The sequence below is a fragment of the Pyrenophora tritici-repentis genome, chromosome 10, assembly GCF_003171515.1.
Source record: "Pyrenophora tritici-repentis strain M4 chromosome 10, whole genome shotgun sequence".
NCBI lineage: Eukaryota > Fungi > Ascomycota > Dothideomycetes > Pleosporales > Pleosporaceae > Pyrenophora > Pyrenophora tritici-repentis.
Window position 1 is genome coordinate 1,433,187 of NC_089399.1, and position 24,853 is coordinate 1,458,039.

The 24,853-nt window shown below is 51.2% G+C and overlaps 9 protein-coding genes across 9 annotated transcripts; 6 read left to right on the forward strand and 3 right to left on the reverse strand.

The window, feature by feature from the left end:
* Nucleotides 1-111: 111 nt before the first annotated feature.
* On the forward strand, nt 112-4,976 carry PtrM4_043800 (RNA-directed RNA polymerase Rdp1; the record flags this gene model as incomplete). Its single annotated transcript, XM_001937312.2, has 2 exons — nt 112-893; nt 944-4,976. 2 exons carry the CDS (start codon nt 112-114, stop codon nt 4,974-4,976), a joined length of 4,815 nt encoding a protein of 1,604 aa, XP_001937347.2.
* A 712-nt stretch (nt 4,977-5,688) lies between these two features.
* Nucleotides 5,689-6,327, reverse strand: PtrM4_043810 (uncharacterized protein; the record flags this gene model as incomplete). Its single annotated transcript, XM_001937311.1, has 1 exon — nt 5,689-6,327. One exon carries the CDS (start codon nt 6,325-6,327, stop codon nt 5,689-5,691), a length of 639 nt encoding a protein of 212 aa, XP_001937346.1.
* Nucleotides 6,328-6,924: 597 nt separating this feature from the next.
* Nucleotides 6,925-8,309, forward strand: PtrM4_043820 (Tymo-45kd-70kd multi-domain protein; the record flags this gene model as incomplete). The annotated part of the gene is made up of 2 exons (XM_001937310.2): nt 6,925-7,370; nt 8,141-8,309. The coding sequence occupies 2 exons, from the start codon at nt 6,925-6,927 to the stop codon at nt 8,307-8,309; spliced, it is 615 nt and encodes a 204-aa protein (XP_001937345.2).
* Nucleotides 8,310-8,335: 26 nt separating this feature from the next.
* PtrM4_043830 (RPN5, 26S proteasome regulatory complex component) lies at nt 8,336-9,970 on the forward strand (the record flags this gene model as incomplete). Its single annotated transcript, XM_001937309.2, has 4 exons — nt 8,336-8,422; nt 8,474-8,767; nt 8,815-9,303; nt 9,353-9,970. 4 exons carry the CDS (start codon nt 8,336-8,338, stop codon nt 9,968-9,970), a joined length of 1,488 nt encoding a protein of 495 aa, XP_001937344.1.
* A 472-nt stretch (nt 9,971-10,442) lies between these two features.
* On the forward strand, nt 10,443-11,371 carry PtrM4_043840 (dihydrofolate reductase; the record flags this gene model as incomplete). Its single annotated transcript, XM_001937308.2, has 2 exons — nt 10,443-11,161; nt 11,353-11,371. The coding sequence occupies 2 exons, from the start codon at nt 10,443-10,445 to the stop codon at nt 11,369-11,371; spliced, it is 738 nt and encodes a 245-aa protein (XP_001937343.2).
* A 576-nt stretch (nt 11,372-11,947) lies between these two features.
* Nucleotides 11,948-14,650, reverse strand: PtrM4_043850 (uncharacterized protein; the record flags this gene model as incomplete). The annotated part of the gene is made up of 1 exon (XM_001937307.1): nt 11,948-14,650. One exon carries the CDS (start codon nt 14,648-14,650, stop codon nt 11,948-11,950), a length of 2,703 nt encoding a protein of 900 aa, XP_001937342.1.
* A 121-nt stretch (nt 14,651-14,771) lies between these two features.
* Nucleotides 14,772-18,670, reverse strand: PtrM4_043860 (WD40 repeat protein; the record flags this gene model as incomplete). The annotated part of the gene is made up of 6 exons (XM_001937306.2): nt 14,772-14,774; nt 14,944-15,645; nt 15,696-15,871; nt 15,942-18,067; nt 18,124-18,569; nt 18,617-18,670. The coding sequence occupies 6 exons, from the start codon at nt 18,668-18,670 to the stop codon at nt 14,772-14,774; spliced, it is 3,507 nt and encodes a 1,168-aa protein (XP_001937341.2).
* A 163-nt stretch (nt 18,671-18,833) lies between these two features.
* PtrM4_043870 (Polysacc-synt-4 domain containing protein) lies at nt 18,834-19,444 on the forward strand (the record flags this gene model as incomplete). The annotated part of the gene is made up of 4 exons (XM_001937305.2): nt 18,834-18,896; nt 18,951-18,975; nt 19,025-19,346; nt 19,393-19,444. The coding sequence occupies 4 exons, from the start codon at nt 18,834-18,836 to the stop codon at nt 19,442-19,444; spliced, it is 462 nt and encodes a 153-aa protein (XP_001937340.1).
* Nucleotides 19,445-20,079: 635 nt separating this feature from the next.
* PtrM4_043880 (MdlB, ABC-type multidrug transport system, ATPase and permease component) lies at nt 20,080-24,344 on the forward strand (the record flags this gene model as incomplete). The annotated part of the gene is made up of 3 exons (XM_066104499.1): nt 20,080-20,558; nt 20,610-24,213; nt 24,282-24,344. The coding sequence occupies 3 exons, from the start codon at nt 20,080-20,082 to the stop codon at nt 24,342-24,344; spliced, it is 4,146 nt and encodes a 1,381-aa protein (XP_065959063.1).
* Between the last annotated feature and the right edge of the window lie 509 nt (nt 24,345-24,853).

Below are 24,853 nucleotides of genomic sequence, written 5' to 3' on the forward strand. Positions count from 1 at the left end.
ATTTCCCCATGAGACACCGCCATCACCTCGCCTAATCGATATTTCACGAGGATAGAGCAAACGCAAGCGCGTCCACAGCGCGTCTACAAGCGCGTCCACGGATCCACAAACATGGACGCGTTCAACAGCCCCAACTCTATCTACTCGACCTTCAACTCACATAACACCATTTCCGCTCTGGCAGAACTCGAAGAGATATTCCCTCATATCGTAACTCAGCTACCACAACAACACACTGATAGGTCAGAGACGAGCTCCAATAGCGAGGTGCATCCCAGAGGCCGTAACATGCATCGCGGCAACCATAGAGGTGGTCGTGGTGGCTCTCGTGGTGGCGGACAGGTCAGTCGTGTATACTCCAACAGCTCCAGTAGTTCCAACCCTGACCGACCGAATTTCAAGCGACCTTTTATCCCTTCACCATATCAAGCTAGCCAACCTCTCCAAGCTCCTCAGCTAGTAGGCCCATTCAATGCATCACCAGCTCAGCAGCAGTCGTATGTTGACATCAATGGTCATAGTATCAATGAGACCTATATTGGAAGGTTAAGTGTTAGCTCAAACTCACCGACTAAGAAGGCGCCAGTCAGGGGCCCATCCAGGCTACCTAACCAAGTTTTTCCTCAGCGAGGACATCTTCCTCAGCGCGGACATCCTCACCAGCGCGGACATCCTCACCAGCGCTACAGTCGCCGGAGCAGCTCACCAAAGCCGACTTTGAAGGACGGGTCAAGGCACTGGTTCTATAGCCAAGAAGAAAAGATCAAAGTCTTAGACATACCCAAAGCCTACTGGACAAAAGATGTCTACGAAGCAATGTCATCATATGGTGCTGTCTTCAGGATCGACATGCAGGTTGGAACTCACCTCAACAACGCCTATGTGGTATTCCGGTAAGTTCACAGCCTAATTACGTGTGTCATTTCCAATCTAATACTGTTAGTCCACCCCCGACCAAGACCCTTCCACCAACATTACGATTGGGCAAAGTATTCGTACGATGGGAGACATGTCCGTTGCCGTTTATTACAGTCTTAAGCCCCATTAATACTGCAAAACGTTACTTCGAGTACAATATCCTTCCCGCAAAATCAATTGAGTTTGGTACTCGGATTGCAGATCGGACTATGATATCCATGTACACAGTGCAATCACCCAAGGGTATTCAAATGGTACTCGATCTGAATCGTAAGGAGCTCGATATTCATTTCCCACTTCAACTTCCCAACGACCTACGCAAATATCGCTTTCGACTACCCATTGCTCTACTCTCCCATGTCTATATGGTCAATGACGAGATCACTGGTCAACCAACCTTGATCATTCCCTTTGGTTCACCACCACAGCTTTACACACAGAAGAAAGATGGCAAGATCTTAGGAGACGGCCGGAGGCACACTACCTTCACCAACAAAGAGAAGGCATGGAACGACTGGAACTTGTGGTTTAGGGAGACGGATATTATTCACTCCAGAGACCAGAAGAAGCTTGAGCAGCTGCCGCTGATGAATCATAAAGACGCCGCCATCATTGACATAGGCAAGTATTCCATGCTGTGGCAGCCGAATTATCAATTAACTAGAGAATTAGGCCGATGGACTGACTACCGACTGGAGTTTGATGCAGCAGTCTTGACTGGTCCCAAGTTCCAGGACTTTAGCGACGCTTTAGCTGATTATGGAGTCGCGATTGAGCACATCGACCAATTCGCCATCAAGTCTAAGATTACGTCTCCGCTGTGGTCGCTTCTGCAGGAGGAGATTTCTACCACACATCCCCATCTCGAGTTGACTCTCCATCTCGAGTCGACTCCCAATCTCGAGTCGACTCCCAACCTCAACCAGTCTTTCTACAAAGACCTTCTCACGAGCCAGATGAATCTTGATTTCACGGTTCGGTATCAACTAGAGGCCTGCTTGTCAAATGGATATCTAAAGGAACACAGCATCACGAGTGAGTTCCTTAAGAAGCTTCATTCAGACCCTCGTCATGCTGTATGCCTACTTGAAAAGGTCGCGGACAAACAGCATACATACTATGATCCAATGGAGATATTCGGTATTCAGATCAAAAGCCTCGAAAAGAAGATTCCAAGCTACTGCACCCTCCAGCGATCGGTAGTCATCACTCCAACTATGATGCATGTTGCATCGCCTGTGATGGAAACCTCAAACCGCATTATCCGAAAGTATGCCGCAGACAGCGACCGGTTCATCAGAGTAAAGTTCTCCGATGAGAAAACCGAAGGCCAATTGCGAAGCATGCCTAATGGAAAATCCGGGGCAGTTTTCGACAGGGTACGCCGTGCAATGAGACATGGTATCGTCGTCGCTGGAAGGTACTATGACTTCTTAGCATTTGGCAATTCACAGTTCCGCGAGCATGGCGCGTATTTCTTCGCTCCTACTTCGTCAATGTCAGCCAATGACATACGTTTGTCGCTTGGGGATTTCACCAACGTCAAGACCGTTGCCAAGTTCGGCGCCCGTCTTGGACAGTGCTTCTCTACCACGCGTGCAATGAGTCAAAAGGTCAGCATCAAACCCATTCCCGAAATCATGCGGAACGGATATACCTTCACAGATGGCGTGGGAAAACTATCGCCCTTTGTAGCAAAGATGGCTGCAGAAGAACTGGGACTATCAAACGCATTTGATGATCCGCCGTCACTCTTCCAATTCCGTCTCGGTGGTTGCAAAGGCGTACTCGCACTTGATCCCACTATCACTGGTACGGAGGTTCACATCAGACCAAGTCAGCAAAAGTTCCAGGCCAAGTTTATGGGTCTCGAAATTATCCGATCTTCCGCCTTTGCTACTCCATTCTTCAATCGCCAGATCATCGTTGTGTTGTCGCATCTCGGTGTACCCGATCATGTCATCATCAAGAAGCAACAAGAGATGGTCAACGACTATGAGACTGCGATGACAGATGAGAGTGTTGCAATCCAGAAACTTCGAAAGCATATCGACATGAACCAGACTACGTTGGCAATGGCTGCAATGGTTCTGGATGGCTTTATGAAGGTCCAGGACCCCTTTATGATGTCTCTACTCAAGCTTTGGAGGGCTTGCACTATCAAGAACCTCAAAGAGAAAGCCAGGATTGCCATAGAAGACGGAGCCTTTGTACTAGGTTGTGTTGATGAGACCGCAAAGCTCAAGGGGCATATGAATGATCCACAGTCCAGGCTCGATGCCACGAGAGACGAGAAGCTGGCGACGCTCCCAGAGATCTTCTTACAGGTCGATGATACCAACAAGAAGGGGCATTACAAGATCATTGAAGGCGTGTGTATTTTGGCACGCAACCCATCACTGCACCCAGGAGATCTCCGCGTGGTCCGGGCAGTAAACATCCCAGAACTCCAGCATCTCAAGAATGTCGTTGTTCTGCCCCAAACCGGAGATCGAGATCTTGCAAACATGTGCTCTGGCGGAGACCTCGATGGTGACGATTACATGGTTCTATGGGACACCGCTCTCATCCCCAAGACGATCAACGCGCCGCCCATGGACTTCACGCCGGAGAAACCCGAGGAGATTGAAGGGCCTATCGGTGCTGCACATATGGGTGAATTCTTTGTCACATACATGAAGAACGATACTCTCGGACAGATTGCACATGCCCACCTAGCGCAAGCTGACTCCAGAGACGATGGTGTGAACGACCAGACCTGCCTCGCTTTGGCAGAACTGCATTCCAAAGCCGTTGACTTCCCAAAGAGCGGTTTGCCAGCCGAGATGAACCGTGAACTGAGACCGAAGAAGTGGCCCCACTTTATGGAGAAAAAGCATATGCCGGAGTACAAGATCTATCATTCAACCAAAATTCTCGGCATGCTTTATGATCAAGTTCAGCTGGTTGACTTCAAGCCTCAGTGGGAGAATCCGTTCGACAAGCGAATCCTGAACGCATTTGATCTGGAGGAAACGATGAAAGTCGAAGCAGCCAAAATCAAGTCTTCATATGACGATGCCCTCCGACGGTTGATGGCGAAACATGGAATTCGAACAGAATTCGAGGCATGGTCTGTGTTCGTACTAGCTCACAATCACGAGAGTCGCGACTACAAGTTTTCCGAAGAATTTGGTCGGACCGTTGCCACTCTGAAGGATCAATACAGGGGTGAGTGTCGTAAAGCTGCGGGACGTGACAATGAACTTGCGGACTGGTCTCGTCTAGGACCTTTTGTGGCAGCCATGTATACGGTGACAGCGCAGGAGATGGAGGCAGCATTGGTTGAATGCCACACCACAAAAACTGTCGGAGGTCAAGAGGCCCCTGCACGAGCTATGGAACCCGAGCACATGCCACTGATATCCTTCCCATGGCTGTTCCCGAGTGAACTCGGAAAGATAGCCACTGGAGGCAAAGTACCTCGACAGCTGCCAACCGAGGTTACTCAAGGAGTTCCTCATCGCCACAAGAAGCATGTGGACGTGGCTTGTGGCTTTGAGGTTGAAGCTGCTACTGTTGAGACAGCTGCGGGCATTACTCATTACGGAGAGCTGTTGAATTTGGACTTCGGTGCAACAAAACCAGAAATTGGAGCTTCTACTATCGAGACAGACACAGGTGTCATGCGTCATGGAGAGCGGTTGAATTCCGACCTCGGTGCAACCAAACCAGAAATCGAAGCTGCTCCTATCAAGATATACACAGGCATTACGCGTCATGGAGAGCGGTTAAATTTCGACTTCAGTGCAACAAAACCAGTAATCGAAGCTGCTACTGTCAAGACAGACACGGGTGTTACATGTCATGGAGAGCGGTTGAAGTTGGACTTCGGTGCAACAAAACCAGAGATCGGAACAAACGAAGAGGATGTAGAGAAGAGGGGGAGCCATGGGATGGAGGAGGAGGGATATGGTTCACCGGAACCCGGTGTAGCCACAACACGATCTCTCTCTTCCTCCTCTTCCTCCCTGTCACGGCCCATCATGGGACCGTATACATGGAAGCGGAAACAATAAGAATGGAGTGGGACGAGGTGGAGCGAGGTGGAACGAAGTGACAAATTGACAAAATTGGTGGCTAGGTCGAGGTTTGTACATTATATCTGGGAGCCACAGCTTCCACACACATGGATGAAGGCATATTGAGGACTTGTTTTAGGAGTTTTGCGTTCATTGAAACGATTTGAGAAGTATGGTAGCCATTGACGGCTTCCGTACTTCAGATTCTGTTCATACCTGATGGATGAGGATCATGCGAGTATCATTCGACAAAACGGTAGATAAGTATTCAAAATCACAAAAAAAATAGAAAAAATAAAACATAAAACATAACCAGTGAACTGGAAAGTGCTCTAGGAAATGGTGTTATTAATAAAGGTCTGTCGAGTAAAACACTCGGCAAGATCTATCTATGCGAAGACACAACATGTGCAAGTGAAAAATCCGATACAGCAAAAGTGAAAAGATAAATGCCAATTCAAGCAGCGAAAATCAACTCAAACTTGAGTCGCAGCAAAAAGCGCGAAAAAACACGCACAGACACGTCGCCGTACCAAGCCATCCACTCATCCTCAGCATGCTGCAGCAACTCCTCCTCGGTCATCGCTCCGTTCTCATACTCGTCGAGCTTCTCCTCAACCGTGCGCTTAGCTTGCTCCTGCAACCGCTCGCCATTGATCGACTTCAGCACGCGAATTGCCACGATCGTAATGATGCCCTTGGAAGTCTGTCAGTTCCGAAACGTAAATGGATCGTTGCCGAAGTAAAGCTCCTGTGTCATCTCATAAGGGTCGTGGAGGCGGTGGTCCTCAGCACCAGGTTGGGTAAGCACAAGGTCCTCGAGGAAATCCTCCATAGTCTGCGTATTCATCGCCTGAGATATACGCTCGTGCTTGTAAAAAACTGCACCGGTAATCGACCGCGTGATTTCAGAGACCTGGTCTTGAAGGACTGGGTCGTGGGTGAGAGCCAAGCGTGCTGTTGTCAAGTCAGTGGAGAGGCACCAGACGAAGGTTTCAATGTGTTCACGTTGACTGGCTGGGGTGTCCGGGTTGGGGTCAAACCAAGGGGTCCGGCACAAGGGGCAGCAGGTGCCGTCTTCGGCGATGATCTTGACAATCCAGCACCAGCCGAAGGTATGGGTGCAGCCGGGGAGATTGACAATCTGGTAGGGTACATCAGGAACGCAGATGCGTGTGTCGACGGTGCCCCAGGGGGCCAAACAGATGCAGCACTCATTTGAATCCTCTGGGGGCTCGACGTGGGTGCGGACATGGTTCTTGATGAACTCCTCGCTGCTACGGGGGTTCGAGCAAGAGGCGCAACAAGGCAGCGCCGGCGCTGCTAGGGCGGTTTGATTTGTCGACATGGTTGATGTAGTGTAGTGTAGTGTAGTGTAGAGTTGTCGAGCTCTGGTTTGTTCCTGGGGAGAGAATCCCGGAGAACTGATATAGACGATATACTGTGTACGTACATTGTTATGTTGTGTGTGTGTAAGCCCACTATGTTTCAGTGTACAATGCCGTCTGTTAATTCACTTGGATATAGGAAAAAACAGCTTTGACCCTTAGTGAATGTTCCGTCGAGAGTTAGAGTCGAAGTCTACGGGCTGAGAGCAGGTCGGGCGAATTTGATCTGTCTCAAGGTCAATATGATGCTTTCACCCCTGCAGATACAGACACCCCCGTTCCCGCTTTTCTCCTCGGATCATGATGGTATTTGCAGAAGTGCGTCAATACCATGTGCTATTGGTAAATAGGTTTGGTGAGTGAGCGTGAGTCTGCGCACAGACGCTGGGATGGCATCGCGACTCTTATTGTTCTTGCGACAATAGAGTGAAGGAGAGTCGGGGTAGCGATATATAGATCGTTTGGGCGAAGCTTCGAAATTTCCCAAAGTCCAAAGTCTCTCATCTTTTTATATCCCTAAACCTTACCCCAAATACATCTCCATCATCATCGTCACGATGTCGGCCACGTCCGTCGCACCAAGAACAGACAGCGGCACTACCCCCGCAGAAGAAGCAGCTCTTGCACTCCTTGGACCAGAGCTTTGCGACGTTTACGTCAATGAGCAGCCTGGCATCGCGAGCGCATGCAAGATTCTTGACGACGACGCAGACAAGGCAATTGAGGTTCCGGCCGCTCCTCCAGCATCTCCAAAGACCTCGGTCGAAGAGAGTGCAGTAACCTCGCCGGTCATCAAATCATACACCCGCACATCCACATCACCTCTCTCTTCACCAATCACCTCCTCCTTTCCATCGGCAGTTTGCCCCTCCACTCCACCCTCTACTCCTCGTGCAAAGGCACAACCTCAGAGGCGTGTCACCTTCTCACCAGACATCGCACACCCCACCGGACGCCGATCCCGATCGTTCTGTCGCACATCAAGAGCGTACCTGAAGGGCCGGTACGCGCGCCCAGAGGGTAGTGAGTGGGTCGACATCAGCTTCAAGAATGGTGGTCTATACGTAGACGAGGATGAGGACGAAAAGGATGAAGAAGAAGAAGAAGACGGGGAGGAAGAGGGGGAGTCAGACTCAGAGACGGAGGAGGAGGAGGAGGAGGAGGAGGAGGAGGAGGAGGTGCGGCCGGCCATCTCACTCTTGCCGCCCTCGCTTCGCTGTCAAGGGCGCAAAGAGTTTGAGGAAGACGGAGAGGGGGAGGGGGAGAGGGTTGAGACGAAGAGGCGCTGTGCGCCGAACAGGACGAGACTGTGGTGCTAGGTGGCCGACACACAGGTGGATTTGGTATCAGAACAGGGCGGCGGAAGGGAGCATGAGAGAGTGAGGTTGGGATGATCCGTAGCGACCTAGACCATCATTATATATAGTGTTGGCGATCTGGTCACTCGCAATGTCTTTTTCCGTCGCTACAGATGCTGTGTCAGATATAGTGACGCAGAGGCAATGAATAGAACCGGTTAACTTTTGGAGATGGAGATGTAAAGGAACATGAGATGACAATCGAGATCTATCTACAGAACACTGCCTTATAGGTGAGATGTTTGCTGAGAACAGAGAAGCAAAAAGTAAACAAACTAATTGTACACAAGACGGAAGCTGACAGAAAACAACATTAAACATTCCAAAACATGTCTATTCAGAAAACGTAAGTGATGGATGTACCTAGACGGAGTTGCGAGGCTCTTCGACGGATGGTTCAACAGCGCTAACTTAGTGACGGTGGTCAGTGCGCAAGCCGTGGATCGCTACGCTACATCACTGAGGAGCCGCAACACAAGACCAAACACGCCACTTCCCCATCAGCACCTTTACCTCGCAAGCACCTGCTGCCAATCCGCTACCTCTGCTTCGTTCGCGAGCGACTTGATACCCCAGACACTTAAAAGAAGCACATCACGACCCCGCCACCATGTCTAGCGGAGAGGTGCTCAAGGCCGACAAGGACTTTACCAAGGAGGTCGATGTCGCCATTCCCGAGGCGGAGAAGCTAGCCTCTGTATGTTTGATGGATGCTGAGGCCGGAACAATAGCTAATATGGCTGTTTAGAGCAACCCGCAAGCTGGAATCGATAAGCTACTCACGCTTGAGAAGCAGACTCGTCAGGCTTCCGATCTTGCTTCGACATCCAGAGTCATAATCGCCATTGTCACAATAGCAAAGAATGCAAAGGATTGGAACTTGATGAACGAGCAGGTCCTGCTCCTCTCCAAGAAGCATGGTCAGCTCAAGCAGGCGACCACCAAGATGGTACAGACCGTTATGGGTTTCTTGGATGAGACGCCAAATCTCGAGACGAAGCTTTCCGTCATTGAGACTCTGCGCACAGTCACCGAGGGCAAGGTATGTGATACCGGACACACCATGCGTGAAGCTGCTGACATGCGTAGATCTTCGTCGAAGTTGAGCGCGCCCGAGTAACCCGTATACTCTCCAATATCAAGAAGGAGCAAGGCGACATTGATTCAGCGACTGATATTCTTTGCGAGCTTCAAGTCGAAACGTTTGGGTCCATGACGCGACGGGAGAAGACGGAGTTTATCCTACAACAAGTGGCGCTCTGCATACAGAAGGGTGATTGGACACAGGCCGGTATTCTGAGCAGGAAGATCAGCACACGGTACTTTGCGAGGAGACCAAAGAAGACGCCTGAGCAGCTTGCAAAGGACCAGAAGGAGCGTGAAGAGAAGGAGAAGACCCGAAGCGTCGATGACCCGCCCATCGAACCTGAAGACGACGTGACGGACCTGAAGCTCAAGTACTACGAGCAGCAAATTACTCTGGCCAAGCACGACAACAAGTACCTCGACGTTTGCAAGCACTACAGGCAAGTGCTGGACACTGAAGCTGTCGAGGAGGACCCTGACAAGCTTCGTGCGGTATGTTGATCATTAAGCGCATCATCTGGCTATCCTAACATATATGCAGATCCTCCAGCGCGTCATCTACTTCATCATCCTCGCACCCTACGACAACGAGCAGTCCGACCTCATCCACCGTATCCAGCGCGACTCGCGTAACTCCCAGATTCCACAAGACGCACAATTAGTCAAGCTATTCACGGTACCCGAGCTGATGAGGTGGCCCATGGTTGCGAAGCAGTTTGGCCCTCACCTCACCGAGACGGACGTCTTTGACGCGGAAAAGGACGACTCAGACGACCCCAAGGCATTCCAGAGGTGGCAGGATCTCCGAAAGCGTGTTATTGAGCACAACGTCCGCGTCGTCGCCAAGTACTACACACGCATCCAAATCCCGCGCTTGACCGAGCTGCTAGACCTTACCGAAGACGAGACGGAGAAGAACATTAGCGAATTGGTGTCCGCAAAGACCATCTACGCCAAGATCGACCGACCCGCGCGCATTGTCACATTTTCCAAGCCAAGGGATGCTGATGATGTGCTGAACGAGTGGAGCGGCAACATGAAGAGCCTGTTGGGTCTACTTGAGCGTGTTGACCATCTCATCACCAAAGAGGAGATGATGGCACGCATCCAGCTTACCAAGGTGGACAAGAGCAAGGCGGCCAAGAGTAAGGCGAAATAGGAATCGCGATGGCTCCCATGTACCAACAACCGCGAACGAAGTGGCGCCGTATCGGTTTCGATATGATAGCTTGGGGAATTGATGACGATACATGCAAAAGAATCATGACTAGTCTAGATATTGGTGAGCTAGGTGGCTCTGCGCGTTATGCGCATGTATAATAGATATTCAACCAAATCAGATGATATATCTTGTCTCGCTTTTCATACAATTTGACATGTCGACCGTTCTTCGCGCTAGCCCATGACGCAATGAGGCATCCCGAGCCGTTCGGTACCGTTCCGAAGTACAATCGCAAAACTTCCAACAACCTTCAATTTTCACACCACAAGTCGTCTTACCTCCTTACCTGCCCAATCTCATCCCCTGGAACCCTCTACAGCCGTATATGCGCCTTCGCCATCTCGTCGCCCTCGCCGACCCTCGCCTCTATACACTTAACAACCTGCGCATTCGCTCCCACTGGCGCACCATGGCCGCAGCACCACCCCCCAAGCGCCCAATCAAGATCCTCATGCTACACGGCTACACGCAATCCGGGCCCCTATTCCAAGCCAAAACCGGTGCCCTCCGAAAAACGCTCGTAAAAGCCTTCCCCGCAGGCATCGACCTCGTCTACCCCACAGCCCCCCACCGCCTCACACCAGCCGACGAGTCCTTCCTCGCGGGCAACGGAACGAGTAAAGACAGCGAAGGGGGAAAAGATGGCCCAGAGAAAGAACAAGAAATCGACGCCTGGGCATGGTGGCGACGTAAAGGCGACGGCGAACCCTTCACCTACGCAGGCATCGAACAAGGCCTCGCCCACGTCGCCAACGTCCTACGCACCCAAGGTCCATTCGACGGCGTAATAGGCTTCTCCCAAGGCGGCGCGCTTGCAGCAATGCTAGCCTCGCTCCTCGAACCCAACCGACGCGCTGCATTCGAAGCCCAATACCCCACCGGCGGCATGCAATACCCATCTTCTTTCGAGCACGACACGGGATACATTGAGGAGGCTATCCACGCGCCGCTGAAATTCGCAGTCGTGTATTCTGGTTTCGCGCCAGAAGGGGATGCGCATCCGTATCGTGCGTTTTATGAACCGAAGATTAAGACGCCTGTGTTGCATTTTCTAGGCAGCCAGGATGTTGTTGTTGAGGAGAAGAGGAGTTTGAGGCTGGTGGCGGCGTGTGAGAGGAGGGAGGAGAGGTATGTTGTATATCATCCTGGAGGACACTTTTTGCCGAGTACGCAGAAGGCGAGTGTGAATGCGCTAGTGGGGTTCGTGAAGGAGATTTTGGCTGAGGAGGAGGGGGATAAGGGGAAAGAGGAGGAGAGCGCGGCGGATATGGATGTGCCGTTTTAGAGGCGTTTGAGGGGTAGACTATAGACAGATGTAGATACGGTTCTCAGGTTTAGATGATTAGAATATTCACATATCAAGGATAGCGCAAAGCAGTGAAGTATTGAATCCTGTCATTCGTGCACTACGTGACAGATATGTATATAAACAAAACCAACGCCACCAGTCCCCCATCCATGTATACACAGCCATCTCCTTAGGAGTGTGTGTGTGTGAGCGAAAGTGTGTAACCCATCCAAAAACGCCAATATGAACACTGCCATCGTACAGTATCGTCCATCCATGTACACCGTCGAGACATGCCTCCAAAAAACAGACAAAGAAGTAAGAAGCAAGAAAGACCAAAAGTTATGCACAGAACATCGACCCACTCAGCCTTATTCCAACTGGCAATATTGGACTTTTCTCTCACGGGCGCCATCATCCTTGCGGGGAGGCAGCAAACACGATGAGATACTCCGACCCTCAAGCCCAACGATGGAAAATCGGGGTAGAGATAGGAAACGACATCAGCACCCACTCTTGACCTCCCCTTCTCTCTCTTCCTTGCGAAAAAAACACAGCACCATAAACCCCGAATCACAGACCGTAACCGACCCAATGCATATACATCATCCAGACTGCCTCCTCATCTAAAAAAGCCTCAACTTCTTCGGCGGCCCAAGCGCACTGTTAAAGAACGAACTCGACGCCTCCGCCGGCCTCTTCTTCGCCGTAGTATACGCATGCATCACGGGTTTCACCGCCGAAAATATCGGTTTCGATGGCGTGGTGGCATTGAGAAACAGCGGCTTCGAGGGCGTTTTAATTGCGGATCTGGCGAACAAAAACGAGGTCGACTTCTTGTTTGGAACGGTGCGGGGGGCAAGGGGACTTCTATCGTTGTCGAAAAAGGGGCCAACGTCGCAGTTTTCCTTGTCGTCGTCAAAGGAGCGGTCGAATTCGGAGCTGGTGGGTGTGCTGGGGATTTTACATTGCGAAGAGGGAGGCAGGGCGTAGCGCGAGGGGGTTTTGGCGGGGGTGAAGGGCTTCATTGTGGTGGTCGGAAGGGGAGAGGCAGGTTTGGCGATGGAGAGATCGACCAGGTAGGACTTCTCATCCATACGCTTCTTTTGCACTTCACTGTCTAGAACCCAACCGACGTTGACGCATTTGATGGCACCCTTGCTTGCAAGGCATTTCTCAAGGGTTGAGATGCTTCCGTCCTTGTAGAGGACGTGGCTCAGGGATGGGTGCGAGATGTCCTGGACTACCTTGGCACCGAGATCCTCGAGTAGACCGCGGAATAGGAAGTTTTGCTCCCTGCCGTTGCGTGTGACATCGACGTAGAAGACCATACCCTGGAGGATACCCTCAGTGAGGAAAAGGTCGCTCTCCTCGGCTTGGACATCGGTCCAAGCGACGGACTTCTTTGGTGTCTTCGTGTCCATGGCCTTTTGAGGCGATCGGAGAGCAGACTTCTTAGGTGACACAGGCTCGGGAGCAGAGAAAGAGGGGGCGAGCTTGAATGGTGCCAATTGCATGACCGGCTTCGTTTCATGCACAGGAGCCTCTACAACCGCCGCTTCGGCAACCTCGGTAAACTCGCTGACCTCCGTGACTTCGCTAATGTCGACAATCTCGCTAGTTTCCTCAAAGCCGAGGAACCTCCTAGGCGATGGTGTTTGCTTCTTGACCGATGCGGTGATCTCTTCCTGGATGGCAGCCTCAAGAGCCAGACTTGGTGTAGTGGGGTAGTTAGGTAACTCAGTAAGAGCGCGACGGGGAGTGATGGGGGCATTGATGTAAGCTGGGGTCTTTGGGTAACCAGGAAGCTCAGCCAATGCTGCCTTGGAGCTGACGGGAGCAGCGATGTGGGTTGGGGTACTTGGGTACTCCTCGGGAAGCTCTTCGAACGCTTCCTGGTCGGTGACGCCCCAGACGATCTGGGCCGGGGGAGTACCCAAGAGCTCGGTAGTCTCCTCTTCCTCAATAGTTTCTGGGTCGTAAGGTGTAGCCTGGACAGCTACCGGCGACTTTGCAGTAGGTGTGACAGAGACCTCAACAGGAGCCGGAACGTCCTTAGTGGGCTCTTCTTCCTCGATGGTAGACATCTCCACATCCTGGGGGCTCACTGACTCCGTAATTGGAGCGGCGACTGCCTGGATATGCGCGGGCGTCTTCGGATAGTCGGGCATCTCAGCTATGGCTTCCATGTTTGAGATGGGGGCCTTGATGTGAGCAGGTGTCTTGGGGTAATCGGGCATCTCGGCAATGGCTTCGATGCTTGAGATGGGGGCCTTGATGTGCGCAGGTGTCTTAGGGTAATCGGGCATTTCAGCCAAAGCCTCCCGTGATGAAATCGGCGCAACAATGTGTGTGGGTGTGTTGGGATAACTGGGAAGCTCAGCCAGTGCTTCCCCTGAGGACATTGGCGCAACGATATGTGATGGTGTGCTGGGGTAGTTGGGGAGCTCAGCCATGGCCGCTTGTGAGCTTATTGGCGCAGCAATATGTGAAGGTGTAGTTGGGTACGTAGGGTATTCTGCAAAGGGCTCCTCGACTTGCTCAGGCTCGGCTTTTGCGACAGGAGTGGCATCAACCTTCTTCGCTGGCTTCCGGGCTGGGGCCTTGAGCGGTGACTCTTGTGAGACGACAGGTGCATTGCGACCACGGGTAGCTCTTGCCGCAGCGATGGGTGCTGCTTCAGATGCCTTGGGTACTGCGGGCTTGCTCGCACGAGGCGCTGGCTTCGCTGGCTCGACAACAATAGTGTTTTGAACGGCGGGAGGCGCGGCTTTCTTGGTAGCAGTCTTGGTGACGGTGGCCTTTTTCGCAGGTGCTTTGCGCGTAGGCTTGGGTGCCTCCTCGACAGCTTCGGGCTCTTCGGCGATGACTGGCTCCTCGGTGACGGCCTCGACGGCTGGCTCAGCGACCTTGGGTGCAGGCGCCTTCTTTGTCGCGGCAATCTTGCGCATGCGAGTAGCTGCTGGCTTGGGTGCCTCTTCCACAACCTCGGGTTCTTCTACAGCAGGCTCGTCGGCCTTGCGACCGCGTGTGGCCCGCTTCGGCGCAACAGGTGCGGGTTCTGCTTTCGTCTGAACTTTTACAGTGCGCGTCGCCTTTGTCGCAACAGTCTTCTTGACCACGGCCGGCTCGACATGTTCAGGCTCAGCCTTGGTCTTGCGCTTCGCAGCTGTAGTCTTTGTGGGTTTGGTGGCGACAGGCGCAGGCGCATCGGCTTCCTCGGCGGCTGCCTTCTTCTTTCCACCGCGCTTGGGAGGGGCATTGAGTGTGCTGGAGGGTGCAGGTGCGACCTCTGGGGCATGTTTGGCACCGCGACGTGTAGCGACCATGATGTATATCGATGTTCGCTGATTCGGTGTTGTGTGTGTGGTTGTCGGATTGGGTGTGACAGAGGATGAGATCCAAGGTCGAATGTGGACGTGCCTTGTTGTGTTGTCAAAGCGCAAACTGCTACTAGCCTTATTGAGACGCCTGTTGTCCCAGCAACGTCAGCTTAGCGCACTAATAGCGGACCATCCCACACCGACACGGCAGTCTTGTGACGATCTGTGTTTGCAGACCGGTAAACAGTCCCTGAATCTATTCTGGTCTCTATCATATCTTATCATATCTAATCGTTGACTTCCGCGAGCCCCTCCGTAGCCCAGTCTGCTCGTATGACTTCCATGCCTACACCACATACTAGGACTCTCGCATGTGCCATATCGTTGCTCTCATCTAATACAGCCATGCTGGACACATCTGCGACGTTTGTCTTGATTTTTCTCAGCCGCCGTATCTGTAATGCATCCTTGGACTCCTCCGCGCTTTCCGGGGTGAGCTCCGATCCAGCCTCCTGGAGCGCGATTTCCCAGAGTCTAATCCATTCGTCGTTCCCAGATGTGATGAGATATATGCGAGATCGGTTTGTCACTATAGCGCATGCGGTGACAGCAGAGGCGTGTGCGCGATTTAGAAGTGTTGGCGGTGAAGCGTACGATGCGGCTGGCGACGTCGGTGCATGTGCAGGTGCAGGTCGTGCCAAGATGAATGCCAAACTACCATCATCCCCACCGGACACAATGAGAGTAGTATCAGGGCTGACAGAGTGAGATATCATCGCCTTTGATGAGTTCTGATGTATCCTCGCTGGATGTTGCCAAGTCAATTCGACCGTTGAGTCAGTCGCTGGTGGTAGGTGCCATATAACCGCGTGGCCATCTGTACCAGCGGTCAAAATCCTCGTTGCAGAAAGGAAGATACATTGTGACAAGCACGACGTAAAATACAGCCCCTTGAAAAGAGGCTGCCATTTGACAGCAGCGGCAGCATCGTAACGGTATACCTTGGCAGCGTCAGTTTCATACAGTCTGAAGTGGGGAAAGAACACCTTACCTTGATACTCGAGTCTGAAAATACCATGGCGATTACAAGTGCACTTCCGTTGAGGACGACATCGAAAGACATGATCCGCAAATCCGCATGCTCACTCTCTGGCATGTACACGTGTTCGCATACTACACCAATATCGAGAGGAGACGACAGTGACTTCCGGATCCGCCATATGTAGACTGTAAACAAGTCAGCAAAGAGTACCACGACTGCTAAGTCAAGTTCGTAGAAGATTTCAATGAGCCTTACACTCTTCACATCCGCCACTACTGCAAAGGTATTCTCCGTTTTCGGACCACTGAAGGTGCTGAATACCCGTAGTATGCCTCCGAAGTGTCCTCCGACAGGTGAGTTCTCCGTCAACATATTGGAAGATCTTGATATCGGTGTCCTCGGCGCCAGTAGCAATGAGGGGAATCTCAGACCCATGGTTGGATTTCGGTGAAACTGCAATCGCTTTCATCTCCCGACCGTGGCCTCCCGAGCGAATCACGGTATGGTTAGAGCCTTTCTGATTGGAAATATGCATGCTGGAGGCTCTGGTCCATACAAGAGTACCGCCCAACGATGAATGTGCACGGAATGTCCAACGCCTGTGAGCGCCTCCTGTATCGATGCTCATGATCTCCTCCTCGGCAGTGATATCGTAGAGGTACCATCTCTTGCTTGAGAAACCGTGTACAAGGAGGCGATTATCTTGGAAGTAAAGGCCTTCTATATTAGGTCCAAAGGGCAGGGAAAGGTCGTGAACGAGTTCAACTGAGCTGGTGGATAGGTCGATGTGGTGAACAGTCAGACGTCCATCTCGTCCAACCGAGAATAATTGACCTTCTGTTGATTTGTTCGGCGAGGCGACCCATGTAATCGAAGTAACGGTTTCGCCATTGTGTGCGTTTTCAACAACATTGGTCAATGTAGCCTGGCCTGTCCCCTCTTCGCTGTCGCAGATTTCGTATACTGCGATTGATCCGCGACGGAAACCAAGAATAGCAAAGTTTTGGCCAGCAGCCCCCACATGAGCCATACTCGTGATTGCAATCCCAGTCGAGGAATCGGATATCGGTACACTCACGACGCGCAACACGTTCGTGTCGCATGTCGGATCCAGGTACAGCATTTGCGCTTCGCCTTGTCCAACCAACGTAACAAGCAAAGCTGTTGTTTGCTGATCAGTAGTATCTGACACATTAGCGGCAAATATTTGTCCGACTTTCCCGCCAACGGTATGGATCTTTGTCAATGTTGTGGCGCTTTTACGATACATGTAGATGCTACCGTTTGCTCCGGCAGCAAACGCCACGCCAGCCTGGGGACCGCTCGTGCAGACAGAGTAACCCGAAAGATCATCCAGCTGGCCCAAAGACGTCGAGGTGGAGAGAAGACTAGATTGAGTCGAATCGACGCCGGAAAATAGGGCTCCAACGAGTACTTTTCCAGAGTTCGTGGTGACTAGAAAGGTAGTTTCGTCTATGAAGCAATAGCTTCTAAAGAATTCTGCTTTCTTGGAAGACTTATGATTGTCAAATGTCTTATCTTTCGCCAAACCAGTAGCAACAGACTGTGTCCATGACAATATGTCGTGGACGGTGTACTCGGAGATTGTATTGCCAGTGTTTTTCTGCACTTGCAGTGCACGGCCCAATGGAGTGGCAGTGATCTTACTATCAGCACCACCAGCAATGACCTGATGTACTCCTGTAGAGTTATTGGAAATGGTTGATGACCACATATTCTTTCCACTGTGGTGTGCAGAGCAGTCAAGTTCTTGCAGTTGGTATGGAAAGCTTTGGTTGTCTTTAGACTTTTGTGTGAGTTCCCACGTCCTTGCTGTGGCGTCTTCGCCTGCTGATTGCAATAGAAGCGATCCATTACATGGTGACGCTTCGAGGAAACGAACTGTCCAGACCCGGGAGAGATGGCCCCAACCAATGGCCAGACAATTTGAGCTGTTGAACTCTTCTGAATCAAAAGCCTCGTTGCTGAAGCCAGTATGACGGGTTCTCAAAGCTTCCAGATCGTCGCGCCCGGATTCAGGTTTCGTGGAATTAGTGTTTACATCAGATACATCCCAGATTCTTATAGTGCGGTCATCGCTGCAACTTGCAACTACCCGCTTCAGCTTTTGGCAACATTCGGTTGGGAGCTCTTCTGAGATCTGGACGCCAAAGATTGACCCTTCATGACCAAGAAAGACACGACAGATACGAGATGCAGGCTCATCCGGGTCTTCGTCCGACCATGACCAGTATATGATCTCACCAAACGCTGTACCAGCTGCAACTAAAACTCGGTTCAAGCCTTCCCAGAACAAGTGGGCTGAGTAAAGTATAGACCGAGAGCTTGAAGTCAAGTCGGAGATGGTTACATGAATAGCGCTATCACCAAGATGTTAGTGAACATTCTTAATCAGTCATCAACATGGGATGCGCACTTTTCTTGAGGAGTTGTGTCGGGGTTTTGGCTCTCGACTGTCACTTGCAGTAATGCATTATGGGCAGTGACAGCGACACACGTGCCTGTAGTATATTGTCTATCGTCTTCCAGTCTTTTGGGTCGAGGAGCAAGATCAAGAATCCAATCAGATGCTCTGGCGATGTTTGATACACACAAGTTCAACCCTTCTTGGCCATGTTCACCCGCAAGGTCAACGTCCAGACTCCGGACCAATTTCCCTCCCCAGATGACCAGTCTAGAGACATGGGCTTGATCCTGCGCAAGAACGCATATACCATGTATTGCTTGCGCTTTGAAGATGCGTACCGAAGACAAATATCGCGAGTCCTTGGCAAGATAAAAGCGTAGAAAGGGACCTTCTGCAGCAATCAGCAATGCGCCGCAGGCAGCCAGCGCCGTCACTGGTACACGAGTGCACTCATGCTAAGATGCATTAGCAAACATTCACTTTATACTCTACATGCACTTACATGCAGTGTGGGTGACATTGGCAAGTCAGAGTCACATGCAAGGCGGGAGTCCATGACAGAAATTTGGAGTTGGATCAGCCCCGCGCCGGCGTGGTGAAAGTGTGGCGGGGCAATGACGGAGCGTTCCTGCGATTTTTGTCTCCAGTCGCGCTACCACGATACTACGATACGCTTTGCCTGGATTCACCAAATATACTAGATTCCTTATACCGCCAGAATGTCTCTAGCCGGACCAGCAGGCATGCCCATTAACCCCGAGGAGACGGAGAACTTCGAGGACGTAGGTTGCGCTGCACAAGTTGGAAACAGCGAGACATGCTAACAGCTTCTGTAGATTGAGAAGCAATTCGCCGTTAAAGGTACGATGCATGTCGCGTGATGCGCAACGTATCTAACAAAATCGCGCAGTCGTCCAGCATATGGAAACATACTGGAAAATCCTCGAGAAAGTGCCCGGTACCAAGTTGCGACTCACCAAGATCGACGACGAAATCTACGAGCACCTTAAGAAAGACTTTCCCGAATTCGATGCGTCGGCCACATTAAACGAGGATGAGATGAAGAGCAAAGAAGGCAAGGAACGGTGGCGCAAGTTCATCGCCGAGTACGAAAAGAAAGTGGAGGACTACAACTTCGGCACAATGATACGCGCAAACCCCAAGGAGGAGTACAGCCAAGAGGGCACCATATTTGCCGTACGAATGCAGTTCTATGCCATCGAGATTGCACGGTAAGTTAGAATATCTGTAGTCAAGGCTCGATGCTGACTTTCGCAGGAACCGCGAAGGTTTAAACGACTGGATCTACGAAAAGGCCCAGGGCAAATAGACACTGCGTGGTGAATCTGAAATATATGAACAACAACCGATCCGACTTACAAGGGATGCCAATAGTTTTATGCATGTCAATGTCCGGGCCATATCTTGTCCCGCCGTGTGTGCCGCATGCAAGCAAGCTTGTGTTCTTTGTTCACAAGGGCTGAGCCGACCCGTGAACAGCCATCATGCAAGCCATCCGTTTGGCAACCAAAATAGAGCTTGCTGGAATGACAAAGTCATGGGGGTGTTTCTACAGTTTGTATCAATCTTTCTAAGCATCCCGTAACGATCACGATTATTACGATGGTCCTACATATTGTGTCGAAACTGTCAAATTTCATGTCCTCGCAAGACGTTCGGTCTTGCAACCTCAACTTCAACTGTTCGGCCAAGTAAATGCAAACATGGGGCGTTTGCCGAGATCGCCATTAGTGGCTGAGAGAACAATATTAAGGGCGAACAAAGTAAGCAATGAAAGCAGGTGTTGGGGATTATCAACCCTACGCATGTCGCCGCCACGTACTAGTCCCTATTGGGTAAGGTTCTATTTTCACGTTCACATCATATTGTCGCTACATCGTTTTCATGATAGTCATTTCCATAACCCCCAATTTTTCGTCGCAGTGCGGCATTCGAGCTGCCAACATGTCGACCACACCCGTTTCAAATGTCACGCTGGATCACGAAAAAACGGCAACCCAGGCCGATGATGAACGAGCATACATGTCCCAGGTGGGCTGGAAGGCGTTATTTGGCTTTACAACAAAACAGCATGTACCTGTAATACTCGGCGGCATTGCGGCTGCGTCTCTCGCTGCCCTCTCAATGCCCATATTTGCCATCATCTACGGTCTCATCTTTCGCGAATACACAAACTACGGCGCTGGCAACTCTGACAGTGAAAAGCTCATGAGTAGTGTTACCCGGTTTTGCATAATACTTGCTGGAATCACAACCGTAACTTGGCTCGCAAACAGTTTCTACTTTTTCTTCTTTCTTACATTTGGCGAGCTCCAAGCGAGAAGTGCTCGCAATATAATCTTCGATGCTCTAATGAGAAAGGACATGACATGGTTTGACATGAGAGAAGCGGGCATCGCTGCATTTCTTCCCACAGTTCAGATGTAAGTCATGGTCCGAGAACAACTGCTAATTGTATTGCTAAGCATCGATAGGCACATTCGCGATTTGCAGTTATCTGTATCATCGCCTTTCGGTGAGGCTTTTCAGGCCCTTGTTCAAGGATTTGCGGCACTCGGCGTAGCCTTCTACTACTCCTGGGACCTGACACTCGTCATCTTGTGCACTATCCCTCTACTATATTTGGTCCAATCATTGGTTTCGAATCGACTTTCTGTGCGAGCACGCGAACATGGCGAAAAGCTTGAATCTGCTTTGAAGTACATAACGACTGCATTATCAAGCATTGAGACAGTCAAGTGCTTCAATGGGGAGCGACACGAGCTTCAAGTTTTTACGATGATAGTCTCTGTCGCGGCAGGGCTGTACCGACGCGTCGCCAACCTCCGTTCCATACAAATCGGCATCATGCAGTTCTTCACCGTCAGCGTGTTCGTTCAGGGTTTCTGGTATGGCAGCCACATAATTGATACTGGGGCCAGTGATGCGGGCAAGGTTCTTACAACTTTTTGGGCAGCACTCATGGCGATGGCTGGCGTCACATCACTCATGCCCCAGCTAATCGTACTACAAAAGGGCAAGACGGCAGGCGGAAAACTAATGATGCTGATGAACCAAATATCGACAAGCGACTGCCAGCTCGAGTCACAAGGCCATAGAAAGCCTCCGCGACGTCCGGGCGACATTGAATTCAAACACGTAACCTTCTCATACCCTTCTCGAGCCGACGAAGTCGCAATACGCGACGCCTCACTTTTTATCCCAGCAGGAGAGACTACCTTTGTCATTGGAAAGAGCGGTTCGGGAAAGAGTACACTGGGTCAGCTTCTTGTTCGCTTCTATCAGCCGTCTTCAGGTCAGATACTTTTGGACGGTGTTCCACTTGAGGATTTGGACGTTCAGTGGCTTCGAAAAAATGTTACGCTCGTGGAGCAACACAGTATACTATTCAACGACACCATCCGACGGAATCTCGCACTGGGAAAGCTTGAGGACACAATTGACATGGACGACACAAGCAGTGCCGTAAAGTTTGCCATGTTGGAGTCAGTTGTGGAAGGGCTACCAGATGGCCTGGATACAGATCTTGGTATGGAAGGTAGCTCGTTGAGCGGTGGTCAGAAGCAAAGGATGGCTTTGGCTAGGGCAAAGATACGCAACTCGCCCGTATTGATTCTAGACGAGTCGACCAGTGCGCTTGACTATGTCACAAGAGCGGAAATACTGGAAGCCATACGAAAGTGGCGAAAGGGAAAAACAACAATCATCATCACCCACGACATCTCCCAGATCCAACCCACAGACTTCTTATACTTGATGGAAAACGCCCGGGTGGTGCAAGAGGGATACCGAAAAGAGCTGGAATCTCAAGATGGGGCTTTTCAAGTCTTTCTCGACTCGCACGAGGAGCCTGACGAGGACGGCGAGAATGATTCCGACGACTCATATGATAGAGACGATGCTGATGAGATTATATCGCTCTATGATGAGCCATGGACTGTTCAAAGACCTGCGATGCACCGTCCGATGTCTGCCATTCTCTTCGGACAGTCGGTTCTAGAACCCATTATTGGAAATCGTTTGTCTTATGCAAGGAATGCGCCGACAAATTTAGGCATCGATCTTGGAATATTGATGCATCAAGGTGAAGAAGAAAGGGGTCGACAGTCGGTGCGTAATTCCTTTGTAGTGGATCAAGATGCCCTCAAGGCACCGCCTGGTACTCCGGGATTGAAACAGCCTCCTGGCATTCCCACGTCTGCTCCAAGTACCTTTCCATCAAAAGAATATGGCTCAAGACCGAGCTCTCGCGCCTCGTCGCGTCTTTCAAACTCATACCCACAGCAGCGTCTGTCTTACTCAAAGGAAGAGTATGGCTCACGACCAGTTTCTATGCTGTCCAGTCGACCAGCCCCTCGCTACGGAGAACGTCCTCGATCTCTTGCGATCCGGGGCTCTTCATGCGTCCGTTCAGATGTTCCAAAAAAGCGCTCTGGCAAAGAAAATCTCTTGTCAAAAGCAAGCCTTCTACATCGTAGCCGTGCCAAGAAGGACGGCAATCCTACAGAATCTCTTCCCATGAAAGATATATTAATGTCTGTGTGGCCTGCCATAGATTGGAGATCGCGCCTTCTTCTCATCGGAGCGTTTTCCTGCGCGATCGTTCACTCTGCAGCTACACCTTTGTTCGCCTGGGTATTCGCAAAACTCCTTAACACCTTCTATGGATCAAGCACGAGGAACGAAGAATCCCGTAACTATGCACTGGCGATTTTGGGCATCGCTGCCGTCGATGGAATTGCAAGTTACCTCATGTTCTTCCTCTCCGACACGGTGGCACAGGCATGGGCTCTGTCACTCAAGACGGAAGCCATGCGTCGCATCCTCGTCCAACCACGCGAATTCTTCGACAAAGAGGAAAACAGCATGTCAAGACTGGCGGAGACATTGGATCACTTTGCTGAGGAAGCACGCAATCTACCTGGGCGTTTTGCGTGTGTGTTCGTGGTGATCATTGTAATGATACTGGTCTCAGCCACATGGAGCATGGTGATATCCTGGAAGCTGGCGCTTGTAGCTTTGGCTACGGGCCCGATACTCTTTGCCATTACAAAAGGCTACAACATGGTTAGCAGTCGGTGGGAGAGATTAGCAAACGAAGCAGACGACAAGGTTGGTGAGGTCCTTCACGAAACCTTCATCAATATCCGAACAGTCCGCTGTCTCGTATTGGAAGACCACTTCCGAAAGAAGTACAACGACGCAACAACAGAAGCCGTCAATGTCGGCATCAAACGAGCCTTGTACTCTGGTTCCATCTTCGGCCTCACCTTCACCGGCTCAATCTTCGTCGCCATACTCCTCTTCTGGTACGGCGGCCTGCTCATCGCCCGCAACGAATACACCGTCGACTCCGTCATGCAATGTTTCCTCGTCCTCATGCTCAGCGTAAACCACGTCAGCTACATGGCGCACTACTTCACCCAAATCAACATCTCCCGCGAAGCCGGAACCCGACTGCTCCGCCTAGCCAGACTCCCCACCGACTCCCACGAACTCCACGGAGCAGTTCAAATCCAATCTGCGGGCGATATAACCCTCAACAACGTAAACTTTTCATACCCTACACGTCCAGACGTACAGGTCCTCCACGACGTCTCCTTTTCCATCCCCCATGGTAGTTGCACCGCTATCGTCGGATCATCTGGATCAGGAAAATCAACAATCGCTTCCTTACTCCTCAAACTATACCAGACGAGCCCTTCACCCATCGATAACGGCAACGGCATGTTCATCTCCTCCCGCGACATCAAAACCCTACACACCACAACACTCCGCTCACACATAGCAATCGTCTCCCAAACACCCGTCCTCTTCCCTTGCACAATCGCCCAAAACATCGCCTACGGGCTCTCTCCCTCGCTCTTCGAGGCAAGCATGGAATGCATCCGCGCCGCGGCGGAAGCAGCAGGCGTAGCGGATTTCATCGACAGTTTACCACAGGGTTACAATACGCTTGTTGGCGAGGGTGGAACGGGGCTGTCTGGCGGTCAGTCACAGCGTCTTTCTATTGCGAGGGCGTTGGTAAGGGAGCCAGATGTGCTGGTGCTGGATGAGGCGACTAGTGCGCTTGATAGGGTGAGTGCGGGCGTGGTGAGGGATACGGTTCGTAGACTTGTTGCTCCTTCTTCTTCGTCTTCTGATAGGGCTGCTACGCCGCGCTCACCACCGTTGTCCCCCAGGTCAAGGGCCGGTGGCGTGTGGGATGAGTTCCGTCATGGTACTCCTCCTACAGCTGCTATACACGATGTCGACGGTAACGATAAAGACTGGGATGTCAAGGTTGTGAGAGAACAACAGAGACAGCAGCAGCAACGGCAAGGGAAACAGCCGCGCAAACAGATGACGGTGGTTATCATCACGCATGCGAGAGAGATGATGGCGATTGCGGAACATGTTGTTATGCTGGATAAAGGGAGGGTGGTTGAGGAAGGGGGGTTTGCAGAGCTGAAGAGGAGGAAGGGTGGGGCGTTTGGGCGGTTGTTGAGGGGGGAGAGGGAGTTGTGAGTTGTAGTTGTAATTCAGGATTTTATCTTAAGTGTTTGACCCCTTTGACTCAATGTTTATGTTTTGTGGCTCATGCGGTTTGGTGAGGTCAGTAAGAGCAACATTGAACATACTTGATTTAAAAGCAAAGACGCATGTATGTTATTTCTGTTACTCTGCAACTATAGATAAACTTGTGTAACCTAATGTTGTCCCCTTATATCGCATTCTG